The 26,127-nt window shown below is 52.7% G+C and overlaps 2 protein-coding genes across 4 annotated transcripts in view; both read left to right on the plus strand.

The window, feature by feature from the left end:
• LOC144247628 (uncharacterized) overlaps positions 1-18,404 on the plus strand; it is a 643,963-nt gene extending 625,559 nt beyond the window's left edge. The window contains 1 exon segment of the mRNA XM_077788936.1: positions 18,017-18,404. Within this exon segment, the coding sequence (XP_077645062.1) occupies positions 18,017-18,401 (385 nt within the window). The 3' untranslated portion in view covers positions 18,402-18,404.
• Positions 288-17,638, plus strand: LOC144247633 (uncharacterized). 3 transcript variants are annotated; one of them, XM_077788947.1, is made up of 2 exons: positions 288-1,296; positions 17,550-17,638. In XM_077788947.1, the coding sequence occupies exon 1, from the start codon at positions 294-296 to the stop codon at positions 1,284-1,286; it is 993 nt and encodes a 330-aa protein (XP_077645073.1). In that variant the 5' UTR covers positions 288-293; the 3' UTR covers positions 1,287-1,296; positions 17,550-17,638. The 3 variants fall into 3 exon arrangements, with proteins under 3 accessions (XP_077645073.1, XP_077645075.1, XP_077645074.1); XM_077788949.1 differs by having other exon boundaries at positions 17,566-17,597; XM_077788948.1 differs by lacking the exon at positions 17,550-17,638 and adding an exon at positions 2,108-2,605.
• Positions 18,405-26,127: the final 7,723 nt, after the last annotated feature.

Raw genomic sequence — 26,127 nt, forward strand, 5'->3', positions numbered from 1 at the left:
TGTTGCTGAGCTTTCTTGGGCTAAATGTTGGTGCTTTGGTTTTATGTGGCAGCTGAATCTTTATCTTTTGGAGGAGATTTTTGCTGACTTGTGATGTTTGGGGAGTTTTTGATTTGTGTTTTGAAGTTTGTGGGATTTTTGGGCAGAATCTTGGTGTTTTGGAGGTTCTTACAAACATAAGATTCCCAATGACTTCCTGAGATGAACTTGGGCAAGGAGGAACCTCCAGTCCAAGGTGCTCTCCTCTTGTTTTTCCCTCAAACCAGGATTTTTCATTTCCAGGCCGTGGCTGGATGGAGGTGGAGCAAAAGCCCCGGAGATGCTGCAGGAGGAGGAGCTGCAAACCCAGCCCAGGGAGCTGCGGGGAGGAAAGAGCCCCCCTGAGCCAGGAAGGCAGGCGGAGATCCAGGCGGAGCTCGGAGCTGGTGGAGAAGCCTCATGGCAGGGAGAAGCCCCACAAGTGCTTGGAATGTGGGAAGGGTTTCAGCCGGAGCGCAGGCCTGATCCAGCACCAGAGGATCCACACTGGGGAGAGGCCCTACGAGTGTGGGAAGTGTGGGAAGGGGTTTCAGAGCAGCTCCAATCTCCTCAGACACGAGCGGAGTCACACAGAGGAGAGGCCCTTCCGCTGCCCCGACTGCGGGAAGGGCTTCAAGCACAACTCCCACCTCATCTGGCACCGGCACTTCCACACCGGAGAGAGGCCCTACGAGTGTCCCCAGTGTGGGAAGAGGTTTCACACCAGCTCCGATTTCCTCAGACATGAGCGGAGTCACACAGAGGAGAGGCCCTACCACTGCCCCGACTGCGGGAAGGGCTTCAAGCACAACTCCAGCCTCACTGTGCACCGGCGCATCCACACCGGGGAGAGGCCCTACGAGTGTGGGAAGTGTGGGAAGAACTTCAAAGATATGTCTGGCCTGATGGTGCACCAGGTGCTCCACACTGGGGTACGGCCGTATGAGTGCTTGGAATGTGGGAAGAGCTTTGGGTGGAGCTCTTCCCTGAGAAGACACCAGCGCATCCACACCAGGGAGAGGCCCTACGAGTGTCCCCAGTGTGGGAAGAGGTTTCAGACCAGCTCCCATCTCCTCGTACATGAGCGGATTCACACAGAGGAGAGGCCCTACCGCTGCCCTGACTGCGGGAAGGGCTTTAAGCGAAACTCCCACCTCGCCATGCACCAGCGCATCCACACCAGGCAGAGGCCCTACAAATGTGGGAAGTGTGGGAAGAGCTTCTCCATGTGCTCAACCTTGACCACACACCAACGAAGGCACCACTAAGGGAAGCCCTGTGAGTGCCCCGAGTGAGGGAAGAGAGTGAGGGAAGAACTTGGAGTGAGGGAAGAGAGTGAGGGAAGAGCTTGCTGTGCTGCTGCAGCTCCATCCCCCATGGGAGGATCAGGGCTGGATGATCCCCAGTGACCCCCGTTGGGCAGAGCCCTGCTTATCCGTGGTCCTGGTGATCCCTGTTGGGTGTGGGGAAGGTTTTGGCTTCTTCTCCTTGTGCTGCTGTGATTTGGGTGGGTTCCCATGGATGGGGGGTGGGAGTGGTGAGTGGGGGGTTCTGGTGCACTGGGGGGGGGGGCTCATGGCTCGGGGGGTCCCAGTGCTTTGGGGGGGATCGGTGAAGAGGGGAAGCAGGTAATGGGGGGGTCTCACTAAATTGGGGGAGACCCTGATGATAACAGGGGGTCCTGGGATATAACGGGGGGGGGGGTGGGAGGGAAAAGACCAAGCCCTAAGGGACTCCCCTGGTGCTGATGAACCCCCCGTGCCCCCCCCAGCGCTTGGGGTCTGCCCCAGTCCCAGCACTGTTTCTGGGGGTCCCACAGCTCTGGGGGGTCAAATGGGAGGGGGTGAAACCTCTGTGATGGGTGGGGGGCACAAAGGGGGGTCTGGGTCCAGTGCTTGGGGGGGTCGGAGCACGAGGGGGGCCTGGTCCCTGTCCCGGTGCACGGGGGTTTTGCTGCCGGGGTTGTCCCGGTGCCTGGGGGGTTCCCAGGGTTTGAGGGGGGTTCGGTCTCTATCCCGGTGCTTGGTGAGGGGGGGGCAGTGCCCGGGGGGCTCCCACTGCTCGGTAATTGGGGGGTGTCGGAATCCAGGACATTCCTCTGGCTGCCAGGATGGCTCGAGACCCTGGCAGGCGGCTCAGAGACCTTGGCACGGTGTCAAGAACAACAGTGGCTTTGGTTTTAGCCCCTGGAGAAAATTGCCAACTTTGTATGAGGAATTACAAGGTACAAGGGTTTGAGTAGCGTGGTAGGTGAATTAACACAGGGTGGAAAAGTAAAATTTTAGGGTTTTACAATATGGGGTTTAAGGGAAGAAGATGGAGGGATTTGGGCGTGTCCTGACTTTCTGCTCCTTCTTCTTGCCCTCCATGTCTTGCTGAGATGATGACACTATTCTATTCACTGTCCAACATAAATGATAGATATTGGCACGTTAATGTAAACACAGTACAGGTAGTTTTTAGTGTAAAAGGTAAACAGCGCCCTGAGGGCAGGGAGGCTGCCACAGACCGAGCTGCCAGACAGAGCTCAGCAGAGCAGACAAAGCGTGTTAGAGACAAGGGAAAATAAACGGCCCTGAGAAGCAAAGCTCCACATCTCGACTCCTTCTCTGCCCGCGTGGGCTGGGAGAAAAGGACTTTTCACAATCTCAGGGTCATCTCGACCACCAGAAAACCGAGGGGGGGTTTCCACTCGTCCCAGTGCCCGGTGAGGGGGGGTCAGGGCTCGAGGGGGTTCGGGGGCACTGAAGGGGGTGCGGGTGCGGTTTTTAGGGAGTCCTGGCACCCCCCTGGGCAGGGTCAGTGCTCAGCAGCGGGGGCTGCCTGGGGACCCCCCGGCCCCCAAATCCCAGCCGGGTCTCCTGCAGGGCACTGAGGGGAGGCTCGTTCACCCCCCTGCCCCCACCAGCGTCGCCACACGCCTTCCCAAAGTGTCCCCAAGTGCTCCCAAAGTGCCATCAGGATGTCCCCGAGTCTCTGCAGAGGTGACACCGGCCTGATTACAGCCCAGTGGTGATGTTGCTCTGTGCACAGCAGCCTCGGGATGTCCTCCATGGCTCTTTGGCACTGCTCGGCCACCACGCGGCCACCGTGGCCAGGAGAGGGACAGAAGAAGAGGGTGTTGATGTCCCCAAGTGTCCCCAGCAGGTGACGCGTGGCCAGGCGGGCACTGGCCTCCCACAGCTGCTCAGCCTCGGTCACTGTGGCCACCAAGGCCGCACGGAAATCAGGGGACACCTCCATTGTCCCCTCCAGGGCAGCCTCGATGTCCCCGAGCCGGCGCTGCAGCTCCCGGGGGAACGTGGTGGCTTCGTCACACGCGGACACCAAGTCCCCCAGCAGCCCCAGGTGCAGCTCCAGCCGCTGTCTGCTCCTGGTGGCCGCATCCCTGCAGGCGTCGCGGAGCTTGGTGGCCCCCTTGGCCAGCCGGGCCCAGCTGTCCATGAGCCTGTCCAGGACACACTGCCAGGCACTGGCCAGGGCTCTCACATCGGCCCAGGTGGTCCCTGGGGTGTCCCCGAGGTGGGCCAGGGTCCAGCCCAGGGAGGGGACAGGGCGGTGGCCCAGGGAGGGGACAGGGCGGTGGCACAGGTAGGGGACACGGTAGTGGCGCAGGGCGTCCTGGAGGTGAAAGATCAAGGTCCCCACAGCCACGCGCAGGAACTCTGGGGACACGGCCAGCAGCACGTCCCTGTGCGGCCTGGCCACGGTGGCCATCAGTTCTCTCAGGGTGGCCACCAGCTCACCCAGTGTGGCCACCACGGCCACCATCGCCTCCAGCAGCTGGTGGGGGGACAGCTTGGGAGGGGACAAGGGAGGTGTCAGGGACCTGGTGGCACTTGTGGCCTCCTACAGTGGCCCCTGTGACTTCCCAGGGTTCCATTGTCCCCTCCCTGGAGGGCTCTGCTGTCCCCTCTGTCCCTTTGCCACCCCCTCATCCCCCACTGTCCCTCCCTGTTCCCTCCTGCCACCTTCAGTCCCCTCCACCCCTCTGCCCCCCCCCGTGTCCCCACTGTCCCCTCCTGCCATGCCTCTGTCCCTCTGCCACCCGTGTGCCCCCAGTCCCCTTCCGCCCCCAAGCCGGGATTGTCGCACCTCGTGGGGCTCCATGGCCGCTGGGGACACTCCGGGGAGGGGACACGGCCGGGGACACTTGGGGACACGCGGGAACATGGCTGGGGAGGGGAAACAGGAAGAGGTGACATCATCGCCCCGGCCCCGCCCCACCTTTGGCCGCTTTTGGGGAGTCCTGAGGAGATTTTGGGGAAGTCCTAGGTGAGAGTTTAGGGGTCCCAGGTGAGGTTTGCAGGGTCCTGAGGAGATTTTGGAGGGGTGCAGGTGAGCTTTAGGGTGTCCCAGGTGAGAATTCCCAAAGATTTGGGGGTTCCCAGGTGAAAACAGCTCCGGGGGACCGAGGGGGGAGGGGCTGGGGAGGTTTCGGGGTGTGTCCCATGGGTGGGGGAGGGGCGGTGAGGGAGGGTCTGGGGGAATTTTGGGGGGGTGGGTGGGGGCAGGACGAACCCCCAGACACTGACCCCGCCCCTTTGGGCCCCGCCCCGTGTTTTAGCCCCGCCCCTCGCTGCTGGACACGCCCACCGAGCGCCCCGCCCCCTCAGGCCCCGCCCCTCCCCATTCCCAGCTCCGCGTTCTGGCCCCGCCCCTCCTGAGGCCCCGCCCCGAATCCGCCTTGGCCCCGCCCCTGAGTAGATAGTTTTATCAATGGAAACCAAGAATCGCCACAAATCGACCCAAAAATTCAAACCCACGGGAGTAGGGGAGCAGGACCACACCTGTGATGTCACGGGGGAGGGGCCAGGTGGGATTTTGGGGGGTTCTAGGTGGGCTTTGGGGGGGGTCCAAATGAGTTTGGGGGGTCCCTGTTGTTCCTGGGTGGGTCCAAGTGGGTTTTGGGTGGGTCCAGGTGGTTTTTGGGGGGATCCAGGTGTCCTTGAGGGAGGTTCAGATGTCCCAGGGGTGATCCAGGTGTCCCTGAGGCATTTCCAGGTGGTTTTGGGCGTGTCCCAGGTGTTATTCAGGGGGATCCAGGTGTGCCTGGGGGTTCCTGCTGTGTTCAGGAGGCATCCAGGTGTGCCTGGGAGGGGTTTCAGGTATCCTGGGGGCAGTTCCAGGTGTTCCTCCATGGCTCCAGGTGTTTTTTGGAGGGATCCTGGTGTCCTGGGTGGATCCAGGTGTGTCTGGGCGGGGTGCAGATGCCCAGGTGTTCTGGGAACTGGTGATCCAGGTGGGCAGGCACCCCAACATCTGGGTGGGCTGGGACTCAGGTATGAGGGATCTAGGTGAGAGGAAAGCAGGTGTGAGGGTTCCAGGTGCCCAGGTGTGGGTGGGACCTGGTTATCCAGGTGTGATGTCACCTGGTTATGACATCACCCACCTACCCAGGTGTGACATCACCTCTCCACTCAGGTGTGGTGTCACCTGGTTATGACCTCACCCCCACCCAGGTGTGACATCACCAGCTCACCTGGCCATGACATCACCTGTCCACACACCCCTCCTGCCCAGCTGTGACATCATCCAGGTGTGTGACCTCCAGGCTCATCTGGGCGTGACATCACTGTCGTGCCCACCTGTCCCCTCCCCTGTCACCTCTCCAGCCCACCAGGTGTGATGTCACCAACTCCACCAGGTGTGATGTCACTCCACCAGGTGTGATGTCACTAAATCCACCAGGTGTGATGTCACCTCACCAGCTGTGATGTCCCCCCCCGTCCCCAGGTGTCTCATCCCCCAGATGTGATAATGTCACGCACGTGACATCACCGTGTCCCTGCACAGGTGGCTCTGTGTCCCTGCACCCACCCAGGTGTGACATCACCTGTGCCAAGGTGTGACATCCGTCCCTAGCTGTAACATTACCTGTGCCCAGGTGTCACCCAGGTGTTACTCAGGTGTTACTGAGGTGTGATGTACCTGTGTCCAGGTGTGCCAGGTGTCACTCAGATGTGGCTCAGGTGTCACTCAGGTGTCACTCAGATGTGGCTCAGGTGTTGCTCAGGGGTCACTCAGGTGTCACTCAGGTGTCACTCAGGTGTACCATGTGTCACCCAGGTGTCACTCAGGTGTGCCAGGTGTCACTCAGGTATCACTCAGGTGTCAGGTGTGCCAGGTGTCGCTCAGGTGTCACGCAGGTGTCACTCAGGTGTGCCATGTGTCACTCAGGTGTCACTCAGGTGTGCCAGGTGTCACTCAGGTGTCACTTAAGTGTGCCAGGTGTCACTCAGGTGTGCCAGGTGTTGCTCAGGGGTCACCCAGGTGTCACTCAGGTGTGCCATGTGTCACCCAGGTGTCACTCAGGTGTGCCAGCTGTCCCCGCACAGGTGTCCCGGTGCCTGACGAAGCCGTCCCTCCACACGAAGGTGCGCTCGCAGGTGCTGCGGGTGCAGGGCCGCAGCCCGGGGTGGGTTCCATGTCTCGGCAGCGCTGTTTCATCCCGAAGCGCTCGTGGCGCTGCGCGCAGGTGAAGGCCGCGGGCCCAGGTGCAGGTTCAGGCGCCGCTCGCGCTGCGCTGCGAGAACGCCTTCCCGCAGTGGCACAAAACACCTCGGCTGAGCCGCACCAGCTCACCTGGGCGGCAGGTGAGGGCTGCGAGGGGCCGGGACCCGCCCCCGCCGTGCGGGGCGCGCTGCGGGCGGCTCCGGGATTCGCCATCCGGGCGGGTCTGCGCGAAATTCCCGAATTTTTGTGTGTGATTCCGGCGGTTCTGTGCAAAATGCCCAGCTCTTTGGTGAAATTCTGCCGGTTCTGGTGGAAATTTTCTTTTGTGTATTAGGACTTTCTTTCTGCTGCCATCTGTGGTTTTGCAATCTTTCCCCGGCTGCAGCTTGTGGTCTTTTATAACTTTGAGAATATTTTTATACAAGCACAACTTATTACCTGTACACTTTACGTAAGCACAAATTATTCCATAACATATATTACAGTAGGGCTGCAGAAATCCTCCTGCAGATCCATGGGGATGCAGAGATCCCCTGCAGATCCATGGGGATGCAGAGATCCCCTGTTGCATCTGTGGTATTGATGATTCCGAGATTGTGGAAAGTTTCTGTCAGCCCGGTTGCCAAAGAAGAAGCCATAATTGGTCTGTGCTGGTTTCAAGGTTGTTTATTCTGTTTATCTCTAACATGTTCTGCTGCCCTGCCGCAGGTCTGTCCTGCAAGGCAGCGTGTGGGGCTCTGCCCTCAGTGGGATGTTACAAACATTAAATACCAGAAAGTACGTGTGCTATATTTACAATAATGTGCCAATATCTGTCACCTGCATTGGACAGTGTGTGCCCGGCCTAAACCAACAGAAAAATGCCAACACTAGAGTGAAACGAGGAGGGCATGAAGAAGCAAAAGGACAAGACACACCCAATTCCTTCCATCTTGTCCCCTTTGGCCCCCTAATCTAGAATCCTAAAATTTTACTTTTGGACACGTGCCACACTTTGTTATTACTTATCTCAAACAGAGCTTGTAATTCATCCTGTAAGATTGAAAACTCTTCCATGGACAGAGATCAGAGACAGTGTCTATGGGGGGTCTGTACAGGGGGGTTCCTGACCCCTGCCAGGGACCCAGGACTTCAGGGCAGCCAAAGCGATGCCCTGGACTGCCACAATCCCCCTGCAGGTCCATGGGGATGCAGAGATCCCCTGCAGCCCCTGCAGGAGCCGGGCTGGAGCTCGGCGATGCCTGAGAGGAGGCTGTGAGCCCGCGGGCAGAGGGGCCCCGCTGGAGCAGCCTGTCCTGGCAGGACTGAGCCCGTGGCACAGTGACCCACGCTGCAGCACTCGGAGGGGGCTGTGCCCAGGGGATGGACTCCGCTCCGAGAAGTTCCTGGAGAAGTCTCGGCCGGGAGAGAGCGCAGGGTGCAGCAGGGAACGACTCCTGTCCCTGAGCAGAGGGAGAAGCCCCGGGGGATGAGCTGAGCATGGCCCCATTCCCTGTCTCCTGCCCTGCCGGGGGAGGAGGTGCAGCTGGGAGCAGGGAGGCGTGGGGAAAGCTGCATTTAAGGCTCTGCACTGACTTCTCCTTCTCCTGCTCCGAGTCTTTGGAGTTTTCTGATAGAAATCTCTCCCCTGCCCCGCCCACCCACAGGGCTTCGGGCAGGTTTCCCTTTTTGGGGGAAATCAAAGCGAAGCTCTGATGCACTAACGAGGGGCAGGAGAAGTGAGGCTCCTGGGCTTCCCGCAGAGGCGGAGGCACGGGAGGCGCAGGGCCAGGAAAGCCGTGGCGGGAGGCGCGGAGAAGTTTGTTTGTGTGGGCAGCTCAATCCCGGCTCGGCCCGGGCCCGTGCCGGGGCTGTTCCTCATCTCCGGCTTTCCCCTCACGCAGCCCGGGGGCGCCGAGAGCGCGGGGCGAGGCGGGGCCGTGCGCAGAGCCCGCCCCGAGCTCGCTGCCATTGGCCGCCGGTGCCGTCAGTCGCAGTTGCGGCGCGCTGATTGGTGGGAGCGGGGCGAGGCGGGGCCGTGCGCAGAGCCCGCCCCGAGCTCGCTGCCATTGGCCGCCGGTGCCGTCAGTCGCGGTTGCGGCGCGCTGATTGGTGGGAGCGGGGCGCGGCGCGGCCCCGGCGGCGGGCTGAGGGCGGCCGTGGCCGCGCAGCGCCGCCATTGGCCGAGCGGCTGTGCGGGCCCGGCAGCGGCGGCAGCGGCCGGAGCGCGGTGAGGCGGCGGCGGCGGAGCTCGGAGGCGGCCCCGGCGCAGGTGGGAGCCGCGCTGGGCTCTGCGGGGGCTCGGGGCTGGCTGCGGGCGGAGGGGGCGGCAGGGGGCTCCGGCGGCTCGCCGGTGCCGTGTCCGGCCCGTGCCGGCCCTGGGCTGAGGGCGCTGCGGGAGCGGCTGCCCGCGGTCTCCTTCCCGCCGGGGCCGGGCAGGAGCCGCTGCCGGAGCAGCGCTGGCTCGGCCCGGCTGCTGTGGGTAGGACAGAGGGGCTGCCCCGCGGCCGGGAGCGGGCGGGGAAATTCCCGTCGCCGGAGGTTCGTGTGCCCGGAGGAGAGCGAGGAGTCCTGTCAAAGTGACTTTATTGCCGAGCAGGGGCAGAGGCCGTGGGGCATTTGCCGTGCGCTCTCTGCCCTGCTTGTAGTCCGCAGCCTCCTTTTTATCCTCATTTTCCCGGCCGCATCTCCCTCTGCCTTTGCCCACCGGCTGAGTTCCTTGGAAGGTTCCGACTTCCCGATGCGCCTGGAGCCTGTCCTCGTTAATGTGCACCCTCCTTTTGTAGAACAGCCGATATTCATGGCTCTGTTAAGTCTTTGTTCTTCTCCTCGAAGTTCGGGAATGTAGCGGGACTTTGAGCACTCTCTGGGTCAATTTGTAACATTTATTGGAACTGATGGTTTCTCCCGCCAACGAAAAAGATTAAGAAACAGTATTTCCGAGGGCCTGGAATTCCAGGATAGGGGGGAATGGCTTCCCACTGCAAAAGGGTGGGATTAGATGGGATAATGAAAAGAAATTGTCTCTTGTGAGGGTGGTGAATCCGTGGCACAGGTCTGCCAGAGAATCTGTGGCTGCCCCTGGATCCCTGGAAGTGTTCCAGGCCAGGCTGGACAGGGCTTGGAGCAACCGGGGTTATGGGAAAGTGTTCCTGCCCACGGCATGGGGTGGAACAGGATCATCTTTATGGTACCCTTGAACCCAAATGATTCTGTTTGATCTTTGATCTTATAATTCTGTGATCTGTTTGAAATGGGTACAAAAAAGGCACAGCAGCTGGCAGGGACTGCAGGAGCCATTGTGGCCCCCAGCGATGGGCCATGTGACTGTGGTCGAAGTCATGTTGTTGTTCTCCATCTCAGAGATCAGTTCCAGCCTTCTTAGGGACTCAAGTTCAGTCCTCGTGGGTGAAATTAGAAGCCTAGTTTTACTTTAGGCCCGACTTTTCTGCAGCCTTTTTGTGAGAACCCCGGCCTTGCTCTGGGGTCTCATGTGGTGGTGAAATTCCTCCTCCAACCTGTGCTTCCAAAGAAAAACTCCGCAGGCTTTAGCTGTTCGGTCTCAAGGCAGTTTATTGCTGGTTATCTAACAGATTATGTTCTTGGACTGCGACTATTTGATCAGCGGCCTGGGTAGAGGCACACACACACTGACATCCTCTCTCTCTGCTGTCTTCTTCGTCTCTCCCCCCGCCCAGGGCTGCTGCTATATTTTATATGATATATTACGTATAACATGTTTACAATTATTCCCCAATACCTACTACCTACGTTGCCAAGTGTTTTTCTACTCTAAACCAATCTGTGAGTGCCAACATCACCAAGAACATGGAGGTAAGGAAGAAGAAGGAGGAAGAACAGGATCAGCCCACTTTCCTCCATGTTAGAACTTCTGACCCCCATGTACAAAGTGAAAATCCCCCTGTACAAGTGTTAAAACCCCCCTGTACGATACTAAAAAATTTCCCCTCTACTTTGTAATTACTTATACTATACTATTTAACCTTTTGTGATTGCTTGTTCCATCTCCAAAGTTGGTCATTCATTCCATGGCTCAAACTCAAAATCACAGCTGTTTTTCAGCTGTCTGCCAGGGTCTAGAATGCTTCTGACCAGGGCCTGGAACCTCTAAAAATGTCTGAGAGACATTTTGAGTTCCCACACCTTTTTATTAGTCCTGCACCAGTGTGATTGTGAAATGTACTCCCTGAATCCCAAGCAAAGACAAACTTGCTGGCTTTAACCTGCCTGTGGCGGGGAATTCTGCAAAAGAAAGCCTGAAAATATTGCTTTGCCTGTTTTTTATAATGCAAAAAGGAATACTGCTGCTCCTGGTTGTGCTGGCTGAGCCCCGCTCTCTCTGCAGGCCAGGTCAGTGCTGAAGGTGTTGTGCCTTCTGGTGTTCCACAGCTGACTGACACACTTTGCCAAGTTACTTCCTTATCTACAAGTGCCCGGCCCTATCTCCAGGCATATTCACTACTTGACTCTGTTTTGTTCTTCCCGGGTCCTCTTTGGTTTTGGGATTATTCTCACTGCCCTCATTCCCTGTCCTTTTGTAGCCGTTTGTGGATCAGGAGGCCTGGCTGCCACCTGCATGCCCTGGCTCAGCTGCTGGCTGAGCTGCACTGCCAAGGTGTGGAGCATGGTAAAAAGATGAGAGTTGCTGCAGCACAGAAGTGGAGAAGGAGCATTTGTTTAACCCCTGGTGTGCTGGGGAGCCAGGAAACCGTGTCCCATTCCATCCTTTCCATGTTTGGACCAATACATAAACTACTCTCCCATTTCCTTTGTTATCTTTTTCAGCACTTTTCCTTTGTCTTCTCTTTGCCAACATCAGTTTGAGTCACTTAGTTTTCCACAAACTCCTCCTTTTTCTGCTAAGAGATAACCTGATCCCATCCCCTGGTGAAATGTTGTGTTCCTCATTTCAGTGGCTTGGTCAGCAGGAAGGTCAGGAGCTGGAGCTGTCTGGTTGGTTCTTATTCCGAGGACAGCTTGTAATCTAATTATGCCATTTAAATAATAAATGGGTTCTCTGCATTTTGATAGGAATTTGTGAAAAACTCAATCACTTGGTTTTTAAAATTTTAAAGGTTTAATAATAGTAAAAAGGTGAAAAAAGTAATAATACATTTAGAGTAATAAAAATTTAGAGTTAGGACATGTACATGACAATAAAAAACAAAGAATTACGGAGGTCCGGATGCTCAGGCACTTAAACCAAGACGAGCATACCTTGGGATCTAGAGGAATCACTCTTAAAACAATACACAATTAGCTTCTTATAGTAAGAAAACCATAACTTCCTCTTCTCTGGAAAATTTAGGTGTTCCTTGAGTGAGTATCTCATTCCTTAAACCCCTCCTCCACATACATAGTTTCTCTTTTAACTACTAAAGCTTCATTTTATCTGCAAAGCTACATTTATTATACTATTAATATGTTAATACAGCACAACTAATCAATATGACATAAGACATATAGTAACTATCTGCGTAGAGCCATATAATATGCATTTTTAACAAATTTGTTGGGGTTCCCAGTGGCTGGTCCATGGTGTTGTAGAATTTGTTCTGGTGGCTGTTAAACTTTTCCCAATTTTTGGGCTCTGCCTCAAGCTGGGGCTGCATCAATTGACCCCGTTTTTCTTATTCCATCATCATATACATGAATTCCAACTGATTTCCCTGAACTTATAGCAAAAGCCCCAGTGCTCTGATACACCCTGTACAGCACAGACAGGGACAGCAGATGTTGGAGTGGGCAGAGGGATGATCCCCCCCTTATTTTAGTGCAGTTTTCCCAACATTCTCCATTTGCTGTTTCCCTTTGCAGCTTCAGCCATTTCTGTTGCAGAGTCAGAGATCCTCAGCACGGGCTCTGCCTTCAGCTGTGCAGATTCCATCTGTGTAAGCAGGCAGAGCTTGGGGTGAGGGGCAGAGGGAATCAGCCAATTCCTGCCCCAGGCAAGAAGAGCCAGGTACATTGTCCCCACTTTGCCCCAGCAGTGTTAATTTGCATTTCTGAAGCTCCTTCTGGGTGCCTGGAATGCAGTTTCTCTTCCAGCAGCCTCACATGTGCCACCTCCCCCACAACCTGCTGCTTTATTTTTTTTTCCTTCAAATAATCCATTTAGTATTTGTGACTTAAAGGGTCACCTTTAAATCTCTTCTAGTTTTGTGAAGTGCAGCCTAAAGGTGTGTGTTGAAAAACCCAGACCAAAATTTTGGTATCTCTTACAGAAACATACACAAAAAAATTCCAAGGCAATTCAGTTTTTTCTACTTCTCGGAGTAAAAATTCATTCTCACATCCCTAACCGAAACCTAACCAGAAATACAGAAGTAGGATTATTACAAAAAATACTCTAATGCTCTAAACTTTGCACTGGAACTGCAGGAAAAAGAAAAACTCCACCAATATGTTTATTGTTAGAGTCAAGGCATTCCTTGATTCTGGCCAGGATGTGCAACAGAAATCATTCCAGCCCCACATAGCCCGGGTGTGCAGAGAAAATCGTTCCATTACATCTGGGTTTTAGTCGAGTTTTCCCAAAATTGATACAGTCTAAAGCAATCTAAATCCATTGGTTTAATGTTCTGTAGTTTCAAGTTGTGCATTTTTGAGTGTTCCTTTGCTTGTGCTGTTAATGAGGTGGGAAGTGCTGGATTTCCTTCTCAGCCTTTTGCAGACCAGGTGTCTGCAGCCCTGCCGGGGGCAGTGTCTGGGGTAGGTGTTGGTTGCTGTTTGCTGCTGGGGTTGATGTTTTGCTGCTGGTCGTTATCTTTGTGGGTATCTTTTGGGCCATTCCCAGTGTGTTGAGATGTGAAACTCATCTCCACTGAGTGGTGTAACATCCCTTAACAAAACCTTTAACATTTGTTTCCCCAAGGCCAAGGGAAACCAAGCCTGAATAGAGAAATCAAAGGTTAACAATGTTCAAGTCTATGAGCTGGTCTATTTTCCATGGATGCACTGGCAGGCAGGGCAGTGTGTGAGTGTGAGTGAGAGCCAGAGTGGAATTGTCCCGGTGTCTCCCCAGCAGCTGTGGCAGTGCAGGCCCAGCGAGCACTGAAGCTGCAGCAGTGGCAGCAAGGGCTGGCCCCGGTGGCTGGAGCTGCCCAAGGAGGGTGGCCAGGCCGAGGATTTCAGCAGAGGATGTGTGGGCAGGCCCAGGGCCTTGCCCCGCTGTGGAGCCCTGGCTGCTGCTGCGCTGCCTTCAGTGCAGGCTCGGGGGGGCCTCCCATCCTCCTGCTGCAGGCGGGAAGTGCAAATCTCCGGGGCTGCAGAGACCTGGAGCCCAGGCTGAGGGGTCCCCCCGTGTTCAGCTGTGCTGGCGGCTGTTTCTGGCCTCGGGGCCCCTTGGCATGGGCCACGCCACTTGGCCACCAGTGGTGCTGCTTTGCACTCCTTAGGCAGAGCCCATGTCCTGCTTGGATGTTGGCAACAGCAACGTGCCAAGGAAGGCTCTGTGCCAGCCCAGCTTCCTGGGGGAGAGATTGCACCAGAGACAGGATTCTGGCCACAGACTGCTTTAAATGTGCATCCCTTATCTCCACCCTGCACTAGGTGGAGAACTCCCAGGGTATGGAATTCCCGAGATCAATTCCAAGGGAAATAATTGAATATCTGCCCTGGGTCTGGCTCTTCTTCTTGCCCAAGCCAATGTCAAAAGCCGTACCCATGGCATCTTGGTTTCTATCCCCAGCTTCCACAGGTGTTTCTTTCCCCATTCATTCTTTGTACCCAGCCTGAGCTGTGGGGGTGCCAGGGGTATGGAGGTCCCATTGTATTCCTAAAGCTGCCATAAGCCCCTGGAGGATATCTCCTGTAAAATGAGTTCTGCTCTCTGAGTCTGTTGCTTCCACAGTCCCTTTTCTTGAAATTATGTCTTTTAGACATACCCTAATAAGTGATCCAGTGGTTGCTGAGCAATCAGAATTGCTTTTGCCCCCCTGTTAGGTGAGATGGTGTCACCAGAAGATATTGAAGCCTTCCTGCTCAGGGCATTTCAGTGCCAGGCTCTTACAAGCACACACAGCTGTGCTGGTTGAGCTGACCATGGGGGGTAACCTGCCCTTTGTCTGATTCCCTTTCCTCAATAACAGCGTGTCTTGGAACTCTTTTCCCTTCTGCTGCCCTTGAAGAGCCATCCACAAAGGCATTTTCTGCCTCAGGCCAGGCAATGTCTCCTGAATCTCCCCCAGGCTGGGTCTGGAGCTGTGTCACTTGAATGCAGTGCTGGGTTTCTTCCCAGCCCCTCTGTGGGCTGTTCAAACAGGAGGCTGGGTTAAACCCTTCCCCTGTGCTCAGTTCTGAATCCTCCTGTGCCACTGAACAAGTTTCACACTGTAATAACCGAGCACTGCTCATCCATTGCGAGGCTCTTTTGCTTATCAAAGCTTGAACTTGATGGCAGACTGGAACAGTTGGAGATCCTGTTGTCATCAGGTTTTGGGCCTCAGTTCTGTTGAATCTGTGGCTGCACAATTCTGCAGGCAATGAGGCCACTCTGGCCACTGGGTGAAACATTTTGGCGCAAGAGTTCCTTTGGCATGGCCCTGTTTAATATTCACCTACAATTCCAATTTATTTTCTGAGTCTGGAAGAGCCCCAGCTGAGGCATCAATATTTTTGGGTTTTCATTTTCTCAAGTTTTGCTCACTTTTTCCTTTCCATACCACAGCATGGAGGCTGTCTGGGGTTACAAAGTCCTACAATGTTCTGTCCGGAACAGAGAATCCTCAGTCCAGGCTGTGTAATTCCCTGTTAATCCTCAGAATTGTCGCAGCTCCTTTTTGGTGCTGGGAAATGTTACTTCTGAGATTGCCCAGACCCTCTTTGTGTCAAACCACAACAAACCTTCAGTCCCATTATGTCCCAAATATTTAATCTTTGTCTCCATTATTTGCACTTCTTTTTTTTTTCAGATACTTAAAAGATGTTTTAGCCAAGAAATTCAGCCTTTTCACAGAGGCTTTGTCTAGCACTTTTTCTTGTCCTCCTCATTGGAGCCATCTGATTCCCTGACTGGCAGGATAGGAGTGCTGTAGGGAGACATCCCTGGCTCCAAGAGCCCTGCCTTTAGCAGGGACTCCATACCAGGCTGTGAGCCCTTCCTTCCCTCCCCTGGAAGAGGCTGTTGCTTTTAGCCCCCACTTGTCCTGGTTGCTTCCGAGTAACTTGGAGAGGCTCCACATCAAATTTTCCTTTTGGGGCTGCCCACGCCTCTGAGTTCACTGAGCAGAGGCCTTGCCAGACATTTGACACAAAGGTACAGCAGCAATAGCCTCTGTACCACCTTTTACAATATTCCAATGCCACCATCAAATTCCTTCCTGGTTCATAAAAATGACAGTAGGAAGAAAAATAAAAAAGTTCATTTCAAACATATCCTCCACAGATCCTAATAGTGATTGAACAAATTATACCAGTTCAACTTTCCCATTTATTCCCTTAATAATTGAAACATTCCTTTACAATTTTCCCCCCTTAGGTGTAAGATTCAGAGTGGAAGGAGAGTCCCCTGTGTCCATCAGGAGAGGCCTCCTCTGGATGCAGACGCAGCCTGAATGTTCTGCAGGGCTCCAGTGTGGTGGGTCCCCGGTGGGATGGGAGCTCAGAGAGCCCTGACAATCCATGTCCATGCAGGGGTGGACTTGCTCCTGCTGAGGGTGCTGCTGTCTGTGCTTGCAGTGTCCTGTGGGCTGCAGCTGGAGCCCTGACTCCTTCCCAGGGGCTGTTTGGGTGGGCTCTGCCCTGGCCAGGAGGGCAATGCCTCTGCCAGGTGCTTGTGGCCGACCCCGTCATGCCCTGGGTGCTGGGGCCCCCTTGGGCCCTGGGGTTGATCCCTCAGGGGCTGTGGGAACTCTGCCATGGCCTTTGCCTTCAGCTTGGCCTTTTGCTCATCCCTTCTTGCCTTCAGCTGCTGTGCCCTTGTGCCCAAGTGCTGCAGGGCTTCTTGTGCCACTCCTGCAGCCCCGGTCACTGCCTGTGGGTGCTCATCCTCTGAGAGCTGCTGAGCTTTCTGCAAAACCTTTCCTTTCTGCAGGGACCCTTAACAGCAAATCCTGAACAGCAAATCCTGATCCTTCCATGTGCACTCTGCATTTCCCAGGTGTTCCTTTGTTTTCCCCGTTGTGCTCAGGGTCCCTGCCCAGCCCGTGTGGCAGAGCCGGTGCCTGTCCTGCCGCAGTGTCCAAAGGCGGCCCCCCCGGCGGGCAGGGCCGGCAGCTCCCCGGGGCCGGGCAGCGGCCGGGGCGTCCCGCAGCCTCCTGGGGGCCGGGGGCCACTGCCGGCCCTGCCCGGGGCTGGTGGGGTCAGGCAGCGCCCGGCGCTGAGCCCCGGCTGCCCCACAGCCCCGGCCCGGCCCCGCAGCTCCCCACAGGCCCCAGCCCGTGCTCCCGGTGCCGCACCTCTGCGCCCGGTGCTGCCGCTGCCACCGCAGAGAAACCCCTGGCATCCTGACCTCCTGCTTTTCCTCTCCTGGAAACCAGGGATGGAAAGGAGCCGGCAGTGGGTGCTGGGGCTGGGGGCAGGAGGAGAAGGGAAGGAGAAGCAGGCTTGAGGAACAAAATGGTCAAGTGATGCAGGTGGCGGGAGAAGATGGGATTGTGCAGGAGAAGGAGGAATAGCAGGAGGAAGAGGAGTGTGAGGAAGAGTAGAGACACAAGAGGAGGAGGAGAAGGAGCAGAAAGAGGAAGCAGCAGAAGGTTCCACCCCTCTCTGTGTCTGCAGCCTCCCCCCAGCCCCAGGAGTGCTGCTCCCTCCACATGTAGCAGGTGACCGTGGAGAGGGATTCACGATTTTCACGGGGTGAATCTTGGTGTTTCTGAGCTTGCTTGGGCTAAATGTTGGTGCTTTGGTTTTCTGTGGCAGCTAAATATTTATATCCTGGAGGAGGTTTTTCCTGAGTTCTGATGTTTAGGGAGTTTTTGAATTGTGTCTTGGAAGTTTGCAGTATTTTTGGGCTGAATCTTGGTGTTTTGGAGGTTCTTACAGACACAAGATTCCCGATGACTTCCTGAGATGAACTTGGGCAAGGAGGAACCTCCAGTCCAAGGTGCTCTTCTCTTGTTTTTTCCGCAAACCAGGATTTTTCATTTCCAGGGCGTGGCTGGATGGAGGAGGAGGAAAAGCCCCGGAGATGCTGCAGGAGGAGGAGCTGCAAACCCAGCCCAGGGAGCTGCGGGGAGGAAAGTGCCCCCCTGAGCCAGGAAGGCGGGCGGAGATCCAGGCGGAGCTCGGAGCTGGTGGGGAAGCCTCATGGCAGGGAGAAGCCCCACAAGTGCTTGGAATGTGGGAAGGGTTTCAGCCGGAGCTACCACCTGATCCGGCACGAGAGGATCCACACTGGGGAGAGGCCCTACGAGTGTGGGGAGTGTGGGAAGAGGTTTCGGACCAGCTCCCATCTCCTCAGACATGAGTGGAGTCACACAGAGGAGAGGCCCTACCGCTGCCCCGACTGCGGGAAGGGCTTCAACCGCAACTCCAGCCTCACTGAGCACCGGCGCATCCACACCGGGGAGAGGCCCTACGAGTGTGGGAAGTGTGGGAAGAGCTTCATAGACAGGTCTTGCCTGATCAAGCACCAGGTGGTCCACACTGGGGAACGGCCCTATGAGTGCTTGGAATGTGGGAAGAGCTTTGGGTGGATCACCGCCCTGAGAAAACACCAGCGCATCCACACTGGGGAGAGGCTCTACGAGTGTTCCCAGTGTGGGAAGAGGTTTCAGACCAGCTCCCATCTCCTCCTACATGAGCGGATTCACACAGAGGAGAGGCCCTACCGCTGCCCCGACTGCGGGAAGGGCTTCAAGCAAAACTCCCACCTCACTGAGCACCAGCGCATCCACACTGGGGAGAGGCCCTACGAGTGTGGGAAGTGTGGGAAGAGCTTCGTACAGAGATCAACCTTGACCAAACACCAACGGACGCCCCACTAAGGGAAGCCCTGTGAGTGCCCCGAGTGAGGGAAGAAGTTTGGAGTGAGGGAAGAGAGTGAGGGAAGAGCTTGGTGCGCTGCTGCAGCTCCATCCCCCATGGGAGGATCCGGGCTGGATGATCCCCAGTGACCCCCGTTGGGCAGAGCCCTGGTGTCCCTGTATGGGGAATAAAACAGAGAGTAAAGCAATGGAGCTGATAAAGGGGCCCGACATCTGAGGCCTGACTGAGCAGAAACTGTGGGAGACACAGACACAGTTTGTCTCCCTGGGCAAGAAGAAGGGACAGTGGGGGGTGACAGGGGTGTGACAGAGGGGATGAGGGGGTGACAAAGGGATAGAGAGGACAACAGAGCCCTCCAGGGAGGGGACAAAGGGGACCCTGGGAGGACACAGGGGCCACTGCAGGAGGCCACAAGTGCCACCAGGTCCCTGACACCTCCCTTGTCCCCTCCCCAGGTGTCCCCGTACCAGCTGGAGTCACTGGTGAATGTGGTGGCTACCCTGAGTGAGGTAGCAGCCACCGTGACTGGGTTTCAGAGGGACGAGCAGCAGGTCATGTCCCCAGAGTCCCTGCACGGGAACCTGAGGAACTTCACCTGGAGTCTCAGCGAGACCCTCGAGCAGGGCGATGTCACCTCCCTGGGCCACCGTGGTGTCCCCTCCCTGGGCCAGGCCCTGGCCGTGCTTGGGGCCACCCCAGGGGCACCTGGGCCGATGTGAGCGCTGCGGGCTGGGCCTGGCAGGAGTTGGTGGTCAGGCTCGAGGACAGCCGGGCCCTGCTGGCCTGGGATGCCACCGAGCTCCGCGACGCCCGCTGGGACGCGGCCATCGCTGCCATCCGGGCCGGGGATTCCTGGCACAATAAAATCTCAGAGTTTGCATGGACAAGTCCAAGGCAGTGTGAGCTTTCTGCCAGGATTTGGGAATCCTTTACGAATCCAATTCTCACATCCCTGGGCCCCCCCGGTTCCGGCGCTGTTCCCGGGGGTCCCGCGGCTCTGGGGGGTCAAAGGGGAGGGGGCGGAACCCCCGTGATGGGTGGGGGGCACAAAGGGGGGTCCGGGCCCGGTGCTCGGGGGGGTCGGGGGCACTGAAGGGGTGCGGGTGCGGTTTTTGGGGGGTCCCGGTGCTCGGTGAGGGGGGGTCAGTGCTCAGCAGCGGGGGCTGTCCAGGGACCCCCCCGGCCCCCCCAAATCCCAGCCGGGTGTGAAAAACAAAGTTCACTAAGGGATTACTAAACAAAGTTAATCAGGGATAAAAAAGGGTTTTGGGGCTCGGCCAAAGAACTCCCCCTCAACTTGACCCTTCGTTCTCCGGATCCGGTTCCACTGCAGGGCCACGAACACACTCCTGAGTTTTGACATTATTCAAACACTCTCGGGAGGTTTGGGTGTCCCAGGAACTCGTGTTTGGGTCTCACCTCTGACTTGTCTGCAGAACATTCTGTAGATTAAGTCGATATATTTGATTTCTTCTCATGGTTCCACCCTGTTGTTTCAGGCCCCCTGATAAATTCATAAATTCTTCTGAGCTTTGTGTCACTGGTATCACCTGGTGAGGCTGGTCCACAGATGTGGGAAACACTGGAATTGTTTTACACCTGAGTCAGTCACACAAAAGTATTTTAACATTGCATAGTCTCTATTTCAATGTTTATTATTGATCTGTTTAATATTTATCTATTTTTAATATATTAAGGCATATGATATAATATCTGTTTATTACTCTAGCAGTAAATTTGTTATACGCTGCACACATAAGCGGATCGATTTTATTGTACCAGCAAGCAGCTGCAAGGAATTATCAGTAATCCATATCAATATCAAGTACCACAGCAAAATCCTCGTGATCAATAACAACGTGCAAAAGGCAATACAGAATTTCAAAAGCTGATTATTCTATTGTCATTTATAACCCAGCTCTGCTGCAAGGCACCGAGGGGCTCATTCAGTCCCTGACCCACCGCCACCCCCATCAGTGTCCCCAGAGCATCCTCAGAATGTCCCCAAGTGTCCCCAGTGACGTCACCCCAGGAATTCCCATCAGCATTTGGGACAATTGCAATGAAAATTCCCAGAAAATTCCCCGAATTCGTCTCAAATCCCGCGTGGGGAGGGGAGAGGGGAGAAGTGACAGCAGCGATGTCCCTGATGATGCCACCGTCCCCGACGACGTCACAGCGGTGACATCGCTGTCCCTGCAGCAGCCTCGGGATGTCCTCTGTGAAAAATGCATATTTTATGGTTGGCTTTTGCAAGTATTAAATTGAATAGGATTTGCATTATGTTACATTGATTAGTAGTGCTGTATTAACATTTTAATGGTAGGGTAAATGCAGATTTGTGGATAAAACGGAGCTTTTGTGGTTAAAACAGAAACTCTGTGTGTGGGAAGAAAGGAATGAGGTACTTGCACCGGGACAGCAGCCGCAGGACACCGAAATCTTGCAGAGAAAAAGAATTTACAGATTATTGTAAATGCAGGCGAGCCGGGGGGAAGAAATGACGATGCCTGACTCCAGCTCAGAAGGATGAATGGTTTCTTTATTAGAACTATACTAATATACATTAATATACTGTTTAAAGGAGACACTAAAACTACAAACCTGCTTTTTCTATTAATACTCTATTTAAAGGAGATACTAAAACTACAAACCCGCTTTTTCTATTAATATACTGTTTAAAGGAGATACTAAAATTACAAACCTGCATTTTCTAACTCCCAAATCGAACTCCTCACAACTCGTGACCCTCTCTGAGATTCCAGCCCCAGGTGGGTTGGATTGGCCCCAGGCTCAAACGATCCTCACCAGAACCCAACCCAGCAACCACCCCACAACAATTTGGGTAACAAATGGTTAAACAATTCTCCAAACACTTCCACATGCTAAAACAAGGAGCAGAAACAGAAATTGTTTTCTCTCTCGTTTCCCTCTGTGCTCCTCTGTGGAAAATGCTGGGAGGCAGAGCAATGTGCTGCCACAAGGGCTCCCTGATTAAAGGAAATTCACTCTCCGTGCCCCGCTCAGCCCTGCGGGCGCCGCGGGATTGAGCAGAGGCTGCCACTGCTCCGGGCTCTGTGGCTGGACAGGATTGATGCATCATGCATGAGATCGATGAATATGCAACAGGCTGCTGCTTTTGGGTTATTCCTTGTTCAAGGCGTGGCTTTGGCAGCTCAGTGCCCGAACCATCCGGACGTCCGTAATCCCTCGCTTTTTATTGTCTTGTCACTGTCCTGACCTCATTGTCCACATTGTTATTGCTCTGATTTTATCGCTGGTTTTTAGTAACTGTTTTATTACTAATAAACTTTTACAATTTTAAAAACCGACTGACTGGCATTTTCCACAGTGCCCAAAAACATCCGGATGTCCGAAATTCTTCACTTTTTATTGTCTTGTCATCGTCCTGACCCTCATTGTCCAGATTCTTATTGCTCCAATTTCATTGCTATTTTTATAACTATTTTATTACTAATTAACTTTTTGAATCAGTAATTTTTTAACATTTTCAAAACCAGCGAGTGGCATTTTTCACGGTGCCCAAGAACTCCTGGATGTCCAAAATTCTTCATTTTTTATCGTCTCATGGTGTCCTCATCCTCATTGTCCACATTTTTATTACTCTGATATTATTTATTAGTTTATTTTTTTTGTTACTATTGTATTTTTATTTTTATTTTTAATAACTATTTTATTACTAATAAATTTTTAAAATTTAAAAAATAACTGATTGTTATTTTCCACAGTGCCCAAAAACTCGCAGATGTCCGAAATTCTTTGTTTTTCATCGGCTTGTGGTGCCTGACCCTCGCTGTCCACATTTTTATTACTCTGATTTTATTTTTAAATTTTATTTTATTTTTTATTTTATTTTTTCTTATTTTATTTTTATTGTTTATATTTTTAATAACTATTTTATTACTAATAAACTTTTAACATTTCAGAAACATCTGATCAGTGTTTTCACAGCGCCCAAAAACTGCTGGATATCTGAAATTCTTCATTTTTTATCATCTCGTGGTGCTCTGACTCTCATTGTCCAAATTTTTATTAATCCTATTTTATTGCTATTTTTATACTTACTCTATTAATAATTAACTTGTTTGAATCAGTAATTTTAAAAAGATTTTAAAGAACCAGAACTGGTATTTTTCATGGTGCCCAAAAACATCCGGGCATCCAAAATTTTTTTCTTTTTATCGCCTCATGGTGGCCTAAATGTCATTGTCCAGATTTTGATTACTCTGATTTTATTTTTTATTTTAATTTTATTTTTTATTATTTTAATATTTTATTTTCTTTTTTTAATAACTATTTTATTTCTAATAATTTTTTAAAATTTCAAGAACAACTGACTGGTGTTTTCACAGTGCCCAAAACTCCCAGATGTCCAAAATTCTTCATTTTTTATCTTCTTGTGGTGTCCTGACCCTCATTGTCCACATTTTTATTGCTCCGATTTTATCGCTATTATAATTATTAATTTATTACTAATTAACTTGTTTAGCTATTAATTTATTACTAACGTGTGTAATAATTAATTAATTACTAATTAACTTGTGTAATCAGTGATTAGTTTGTGATTTTACAGACTCGCGATCGGCGCTTTCAGAGCTCGCGGCGAGCGGGAAACGTTACACGGGAACGAGCTTTGGATCGATTCCTGTGTGATACTGATCAATAATCAATAATCAGTAACTAATGCCGGATCGATTCCTGTGTGACACTGATCAATAATCAATAACTAATGCTGGATCGATTCCTGTGTGACATTGTTCAATAATCAATAATTAATAACTAATACTGGAACTATTAATTGTGATATTGATTAATTAATAATAAATAATTGACATTGGATTGATTTCTCTGTAGCATTGATTAATATTAAGTAATAATGAAGAGTGGATAAAAGTTTCTGTAATATCGAGTGATTAATATTTAATAATTACTAATATCTAATAACATAGATTGATTCCTTTGTGATATTGATTAATAATTTATAATTTATATTGGATTATTTTATTTTTAACATTGATTAACACTATTGGATTTGTTACTTTATAATATTAATAATAATTAATAATATAGGATTGATTTCCTTGTAATATTGATTAATAATAAATAAATAATATCATAGGATTAATTTATGTGTAATATTGATTCTTAATAATCAATAATTAATAATTAATATTGGATAGATTTCTTTGTAATATCGATTAATTAATCCTTAATAATTGATAATAGATCAATTTCTTTTTAGTGTTGATTAATTAATAATCAATAGTTGATATTGGGTCTATTTATTTGCAATGCTAGTAATAATAGAGAATTAATAATTAGTACTGAATTTATTTCTCTGCAATATTGATTAATTAATAGTCAATAGTTGATATCGGATAAATTTATTTGTAATGGTTAGTAATAATCAAGTATCAATAATCAATAATCAATAATTAATATTGGATTGATTTATTTGTAATATTGTGAAAAATGCCGATTGAATGATGCGCAGCTATTGATTATTGATAACTCACTGATACTGATTATTGATGATTCACTGCTATTGGTTATTGATAACTCGTTGCTATTGCTCATTGGTAACTCCCTGCTATTGATTATTGATAAGTCCCTGCTATTGATTATTGATAACTCCCTGCTATTGATTATTGATGACTCACTGCTTCTGATTATTGATAACTCTCTGCTATTGATTATTGATAACTCACTATTGATTATTGATAATCTGCTATTGACTATTGATAACTCACTGCTATTTATTATTGATAATCTGCTATTGGTCATTGATAACTCACTGCTATTGATTATTGATAACTCACTGCTGTTGATTATTGATAAGTAACTGCTGTTGATTATTGATAACTCACTGTTATTGAATTGGAGGTGGGGAGATGAAGGAACCCGGGGGGAGGAAACTAGTTTTTTTTCCTTTCCTCCCCCGTTTTTTTCCCCCTTTTTTTGTCACTTTTTTTTTCCCCATTTTTTCCTCCTTTTTTTGCCCCTCTCTCTCCTGTGACAAAAGTGAAGATTTGATGAGAAATCGATAAAATGGGAAACGAAACTTTTCTAAAATTGCTTTTTAAAAAAAAAATCCAATGAACAATTGGAGCTGGGTAATTGGTTCTTTAATGACTTTAAATTTGTGCTTTGGGTTTTTTAATCAATGCTTTAAAAAAGAACCTTAAAATCCAAACCGGAACAAACTCCTCCAGTGCCACCAACCCCACCAGTGTCCCCAATGTCCCCAAATGTCTCCAAATGTTCCAAATCCCCACTCAGGACACTTCGGTTTGGGGGGTGGATGTCAACCCCCGTTTATTTTGGAAATATTTGGTGACACTGGGGACATATGGGGACACTGGGGAAGTTTGGGGAGCTTGGGGACATTTGTGGTTGGGAACATTTTGGGGGGGGGGGGGTGGTTGGGGACATTTTTGGGGGTTTGGGGACATCAGAGCTGTCACATGAAGAGCCCCCCTGGAGTGAGAGAGAAGAGGAGGGGACACCTGGGGACATTGGGGACACCTGGGACATGGGGACACGGAGATGAAGTGGGACACTGGGGACATCGGGGACACCGGTGTCACCTCCCCGCCGAGGGCCACAGGCGCAGGCTGAGCCCCCTGATGACGATGGCCACCAGGGCCATCCCCACCATGTCCTCCACGCTGGGCCCGGTGGCACCTGTGGGGACATTGGGGACGCGTCACCGACACCCCTGGGTGGCACCGACACCCCCGGGTGGCACCGAGCCCGTCCTGGTGGCACCGGCCACCCCCCGATGTCCCCAGCTCTGCTCCTGATGTCCCTTAGGAGATCCCAGTCCTGTCCCCAGTGTCCCCAACCCCATCCCCGGTGTCCCCAACCCCGTCCCAGCTGTCCCCATCTCCATCCCTGTGTCCCCAACCCTGTCCCCAGTATCCCCAACCCCATCCCAAGTGCCCCCAACCCTGTCCCAAATATCCTCAAACCCTTCCCAGGTGTCTCCAACCCTGTCCCCAGTGTCCCCAGGCATCCCTGGTGTCCCAAGACCCTCCAAACCCCGTTCCCAATGTCCCCAAGTGTCCCCAAGCCCACTCCTGATGTCCCCAACCCCATCCTGGTGTTCCCAACTCTATCCTCAGTGTCCCCAACCCCATCCCAGGTGTCCCCAGCCCCAGTCCTGGTATCCAAGACCCTCCAAACCCAGCTGCAGGTGTCCCCAGCCTTGCTCCTGTGTCCCCAACTCCACCCCAGGTGTCCCCAGCTCCAGTCCTGGTGTCCCAAGACCCTCCACACCCCATCCCTGATGTCCCCAGTTGTCCCTAACTGCATCCCTGATGTTTTCAAGTCTCCCAAACTCCATCCCTGATGTCCTCAGGTGTCCACAAACCCTGTCCTTGATGTCCCCAGATGTCCCCAATATCCCCAGCTGTGCCCAAACCCTGTCCTAGATGTCCCCAGGCATCCCCAGACCCCATCCCTGATGTCTCCAGGTGTGTCCCCAGGTGTCCCTCACCTGCCACCACCACGGTGACCCGGTGTGGGGTGTCCCATGCCGCGTGTGTCACCAGGCAGCTGTAGCTGTCCCCTGGCACCGCTGCAGCCACGCGCAGCCCTACGCTGCGGCTGAAGGTGCCGTCGGCCGCGCGCTGGTGCCCGGAGCTCCAGCTGGGCCCCAGGGTGGTCACCGGGGTGTCCCCCAAAGTGTCCCCCAAAGTGTCC

This window comes from Lonchura striata, chromosome 29 (genome assembly GCF_046129695.1).
Source record: "Lonchura striata isolate bLonStr1 chromosome 29, bLonStr1.mat, whole genome shotgun sequence".
Lineage (NCBI taxonomy): Eukaryota > Metazoa > Chordata > Aves > Passeriformes > Estrildidae > Lonchura > Lonchura striata.

Coding starts and splice junctions, on each gene's coding strand:
- LOC144247633 (XM_077788947.1), top strand. CDS start 294: ATGGAGGTGGAGCAAAAGCCCCGGAGATGCTGCAGGAGGAGGAGCTGC.